The sequence below is a fragment of the Fulmarus glacialis genome, unplaced genomic scaffold, assembly GCF_000690835.1.
Source record: "Fulmarus glacialis isolate BGI_N327 unplaced genomic scaffold, ASM69083v1 scaffold33374, whole genome shotgun sequence".
Lineage (NCBI taxonomy): Eukaryota > Metazoa > Chordata > Aves > Procellariiformes > Procellariidae > Fulmarus > Fulmarus glacialis.
The window spans coordinates 1-5,679 of NW_009206668.1; the positions used below are offsets into that span (position 1 = coordinate 1).

The following is a 5,679-nucleotide window of genomic DNA, read 5'->3' on the forward strand; positions in this document are numbered from 1 at the left end:
GATCTTTTGACGCGACTGCTTCTTCCCCGCAGCCTCCCCAAAAACGCAACTGCGTTCCCACAGCCCTCCCCGCCACCGCCCGCCCCGGCCAGCCCCGCGTAGCCCACCAGCATGGGGAAGGAGAAGACGCATATCAACATCGTCGTCATTGGGCATGTGGACTCTGGGAAATCCACCACCACCGGGCACCTCATCTACAAATGCGGGGGCATTGACAAAAGGACCATTGAGAAATTTGAGAAGGAGGCTGCCGAGGTGAGGAGCCCGTCCCTCAGCGTGCCCCCCACCCCACACTCCCACCCGCAGGGATATGCTCCACACTGATGCCCCACAAGTGTCCCACAGGCAATATTCCCCTTTTCCTGGCGCTGCCCTTCTCGTACCTTCTCTTTCTCCCTTTGTTCCCATCTATTTTTTTCCCTCTTGCACCTCCGGGTCTTCCCGACTTCGCTGGCCTTGGGAAAATAGGCCATTTGGGCGCTCGCCACCCTCTTCTCCGGAGCTGGGGGACTCCCCGCCGCGGGCTGTTAATGAGGGCAGGGGCATGGCGAGGTCTGCAAGATGGGTTAGGGAACCAGCGGTAATCGCCAGGATTCTGGAAGAGCCACAAACCATGGTGCTTCAGGGCATGAAATTCCTTCTAAATATTGTGCGTGAGGAGAAAAACCTGCCTAGTGCAGGACACTCTGAATTTCACTCTGAAGCATCTACTTCCAGTGCCTGCCGGGGACAAGGTGCAGCATCAGCTGGACCGCTCATTTGATCCAGTTTGTTAAAAACCCCAGGCTCATTTTTCTCAAGCATATGGCCTGATGCGTAGCTTGATGGGTAGCCTTTAATATAGAAAAACTGGCGTGAAGTACGAGCATTTAAGTGAAATCCTTTTGTTTAGCTCTTACAATGGTGACAGTTGTAGCAATATAATAGTGCATGCATTTAGCTGGCTGTCACACAGTACAGCACCACCCAAAACCTATAATGTGGCAAACACAGAGATTAAAGTGGAGGAAATAGTCTTGGGAAGAAAAACATGAATTGGAAGCTCTCAGAAATTAATGATGGTAAATTCTAGAGAGGTGGGTGAGCCAGGAAAAGCCTGGCTGTGTTACTGATAGGGCATATCTGGGCTCTCAAAAGATGGCTTGTCATCATCGTTCCAGGAATCTTTAATGCAGATATCCCTCGATTTTTTTTTTTCTTTTTTTTTTTCTTTTTCTGGACAAGATCCCACATTTCAATGAAAAAAAAAAAAAAAAAAAAGGTTAAAATCTTGATTAGATGTTTTGCTGTCTGTCTGTCTTAACCCTTTGAATTTGCCGATAGCATCCAAGCTAAACCACCCATTTTCCTGCCTCTCTGGCAGCCCTTTTTTCCAGCCCTTAAGCAAAGAGCTTCTTCCTTGTACAAAATGATCTCCCCCCCGGTTTAAAATAATCGCTGATATCCCCCTATATATTTCCCCCCTTTACCTACAGATCGGCTATGGCGTGATTAGGTTATTGTAGATGTGATTGCAGCTATTTTAATTGAACAGACACTTTCACTGACTTGCCAGAATACGCAGGGACTGGAAGCTGCTATTAATAGCCTATTGACTGAGCTTACAGACTCCATTTTCTGATGCAGGGCTGGGGAAGGGTTTTCTTCCATTAGGTGGCATTCGCAGGAAATGGAGGCCTGCGTGCACCCAAAAAGCCAACAAAAAAACCCAAGGTCTGATACTGTTTTTAAGAGAAAAGAGAAAGGATTATTTTTTCTTTTTGACTCGGGGGCAGAGGTAACAGTATCTCCGAAAGAAGAGTTGTTCTATTTTAAAAAAAAAATCAGTATTTGTTGTCTCCAAATACAAAGCTGTCCCTCCGCTGGGGTTTGATCAAGGAAAATCAGGCTGTTTCTGGCTGAACAGGGAAGGTATTGTGCAAAGCTAGATAATACCCTGGCTTTTTTTTTTCCCAACAACAGCTCTGGGTAACTGAATATACCCCGTGAAAGGAGGGAAACTGTTTGCTAAATAAAGGATCTCATTTGTCTTCAAGTTACATATGATGCCGGGTTCCGGGGGGGTTTCACAGGAGATGACCGGCTGTTTGTGTGCGTGGTCGTGGGTGCCTGCGATAAGGTGCTGATTCCCACTCAGCTCCCGTGGAGAGCCAGGGGTCTGCTCCGTGCCCCAGTTTCCCCGTCCAGAAGTGAAGGAATAGGTTGCCGATGGGTGAAAGGCTGTGGGATGTGCTGATTGAGCTCCTGCCCGAGAACTACCCATTATTAATGCATTGCACAAAATGCACCGTTCCTCGGTGTGTCTCCGCCATTTCCAGCAGTAAATGAGCACGCTCTAACGACCCCTTTTCTCCTGGCAAGAGAAGGGTTCGATGTGCATGCTGGAAAGAGTTAACCTCTGAGCTCCTGCTCTGTCCCCTCACTAAACCCGATGCCAGGAGGATGTTTAGGAGCCAAGATTTGATTCTGGATTTTTCCACCCCCCCAACTGCCCTTCCTGTGGGCGCGAGAGCTCCCAGCTGCCCAGCGGGGATGGGGCATCACCCTTTTGACCGGGTGTCCCCTCCGAGGAGGGGGAGGCTTGCCCCTGGCTTCAGGATTTTGCCCGTAATCCTCCAGAGCAAGCCGCAAAGTCATCGCAGCGCTCCACTGTTGCATAAATGGGCTGGTATGTGGGCTGGAGCGCGGGAGCCAGGGGCGGACCAGCCCCCGGGCACGGCGCGGGCAGGACAGGTTCAGATGTGCTGCTGCGTTAGCCTTCTTGGCGAGGACCATCACTGAAGCGTTCGCTGCCTGCGATCAGGAAGCGCTTCCCTCTGGACCAGTGATTTATAATTGGCCATAATGAATTTCATGCATTGATACTCCAGAAGAAACCGTGGTGGTTTCAGGATGGATGGATAGGAGCAGGGTATCACAGCTCTGTCCTTGCACAGTGGTTAGAGCCCATTAAATCATCCGCAAATGACCTAAATTCCATTTTCCGTCTTAAACAAAACCTTGCCTCTGCGGCCAAGAGCTAACGATTAATGCCCATTAACCCTTTGCTTTGGCCAGGCTCCCCAGACTGCCCCGGCACACAGTGTGGTCAGCAAGGGGTGGTCTTGTCCTGCCCCATCTCCACGTTGGCAGGATCCCAGCTCAGGCTGGGAGCACCACCTCCGTGCCGGGGGGTAAGTCCAGCTCTCCCTGATGGCATGACATCAAAGGACGCCGACCCAAAGGAGAAAGCGGATCAGAAGTGACATCATGGTTTTACCAAGGAATGTGCTTTATCACAGGACAGAGGGATTTACTGTAGCTAATCTCACCTAGCATGATTTTATGCATTACAATGTTGGCTGAGATTTTGGCCATTTGGCAACAACAGTTGGTCTGGCTGCAGCTCACAGTAGCTTTTCATGTGAATTCTCACACTCTGTGGCAAAAATCAATCACGTTTCTATTCTGCTCATAGCAACCATCTTGCGTTTCATTTTCTTTTAACCCATTCCCCTCCTACACCCCCGTCAGTTATGGGCTCACTCATACAGCAATGCCCTTTCCCACTAACCAGCTGTCTCACAGGTTCGGTTAATAGATTAAAATGCAACAATAAGAAGCTTTCCACCGTTGCTGTGTAATCCTGTAGCACCGTGATTTCCCAGCAGCAGTGCGGGACCGTGGCGTTTCATGGAGGAGACCTCATGAGTCACTGGCTCCAGCTCCTCCCCATCCACTCACAAATCCACTTCACAGCTCTTCTTCCAGGCTCTCCTCCATCCTGTTGAGGAATGCCTTGAGAGCAATATCTCCTTTCATGTATTTATTGGTAAATAGATCATTGCCATTGGATTTAGGGAATTTTGCCTTCAATGTTTGCAACGTGACCCTCTGCCTACGTGAGCTTGGGATGTGCCCTGGAGGGTGGGTTGTCGGCACCAGTGCTGTGGGCTTGGGTTTCTCACCAGCTCTTGCCTTTGTGTCGGCCAGATGGGGAAGGGGTCCTTCAAATACGCCTGGGTGCTGGACAAGCTGAAGGCCGAGCGTGAGCGTGGCATCACCATTGACATCTCGCTGTGGAAGTTTGAGACCACGAAGTACTACATCACTATCATTGACGCACCCGGCCACAGGGACTTCATCAAGAACATGATCACCGGGACCTCCCAGGTGAGAAATGGTGGCCGGGGGGTGGGGGGCTGCCAGAGGTGGGAGGCTGAGGCTTGCTGATGAGCCCAGGGTCACGTAGGTGCTGTTGGAGTCCTTTTGGAGATGGGTAGTTGAGACAGCAGACATCAAGTGGTGTTGAGCAGGGTCCATGCAAGAGGCTGGGTAGGACCAGGGGACCCAGCTCGCCGTGGTCCTGCACCTCCCTGGGCATCTGGGAGAAAGGGCCTCCTTGGGCACAGAGAGAGGTGGTTTCTCCACCCCTTTTCCCCTACTTGGAGGAGGTGAGGACAAACATGGCCTCTCTGGGAGGTGGGATGCTATGACCTACAGGCCTTTGTGTGAGGGCGTCTCCCACATTATTTTAGACTCAGCCAACTGAGCTATACAAGAAACTTCCAACAATCCCTTAGGTTTTATTGGCTAAAGGAGACTCCATGGGTCTTTTCTCCTTCCTTTTTCTTGAAACAGCTGTCTTTGTCCCATAAACCACATCACATTGCCAAACTCCATGGTCTACCCTTCCAGGGTAGGGTGGTTTCCCCTTGCGATGCCAGTTGGGCCGGGTACGGCTTTCCGTCAAACCCAAGCAGCTTCTGCTCTGGGCTCTGGGTACAGAAGTAAGCCAGGGAACACAGTTTGCATGGCTGTAGTCTCATCCATCACCCAGGGAGATTATCTGCGAGACTTCAGTAGGGTTTTAGATAAGGCCTTGGCTGTACATCCCTGGATGATCAAGACGAGGTCCTGGTTAGAGTTATGCAACCTGGAGGGACCCACCCTGGTTTCCAACCCACGTTGCAAAATCATGCACAGTTGGCAAGTCTGAAATAACACAGTTAGGTCAGTTCTGAGGTCGATCAGCAGGGTTAGGGGTAGTAACTGGCAGGAAGTCTCTCCAAGCCATGAGTAGTGTTCATCCGGGACTTACTCGAGGCTCTCAGGGCTGTCACCAGGAGCAGTGCTTTCTGGGGACAGAAGCAATTCATTAGCTCTCTCCTACCAGGCTGACTGCGCTGTCCTGATTGTTGCTGCCGGCGTTGGTGAATTTGAAGCCGGTATCTCCAAGAATGGGCAGACTCGTGAGCACGCCCTGCTGGCTTACACCCTGGGAGTGAAGCAGCTCATTGTGGGCATCAACAAGATGGATTCCACAGAGCCCCCGTACAGCGAGAAACGCTACGATGAGATCGTCAAGGAGGTCAGCGCCTACATCAAGAAGATTGGCTACAACCCAGCCACAGTTCCCTTCGTGCCCATCTCAGGCTGGCATGGAGACAACATGCTGGAGCCCTCTCCCAATGTAAGTGTGTGCGTTGTGTTAGACTGTTCCCCCCATCCCGACTATCCTGATCCAAGCTGAAGCTGACCTCCGTGCTCTGAAAACCGCAGGCACATTTCATGCACCCATTGTGCGTAATGGCCCGCGTTGCCAGCATAGATGTGTTTGTCACGTAGCTCTGATTGCGCTGAGCCAGGATGAATGGGCGCGCTCTTCATGGGCACGCTGGTTGCTGTACCGTGGCCAGA

The 5,679-nt window shown here is 51.2% G+C and overlaps 1 protein-coding gene across 1 annotated transcript; it reads left to right on the forward strand.

The window, feature by feature from the left end:
• Positions 1-6: 6 nt before the first annotated feature.
• Positions 7-5,452, forward strand: LOC104072314 (elongation factor 1-alpha 2-like; the record flags this gene model as incomplete). The annotated part of the gene is made up of 3 exons (XM_009575842.1): positions 7-255; positions 3,973-4,152; positions 5,156-5,452. Coding segments are annotated over exons 1-3 (621 nt in total), but the record flags the coding sequence as incomplete, so codon positions are not given.
• Between the last annotated feature and the right edge of the window lie 227 nt (positions 5,453-5,679).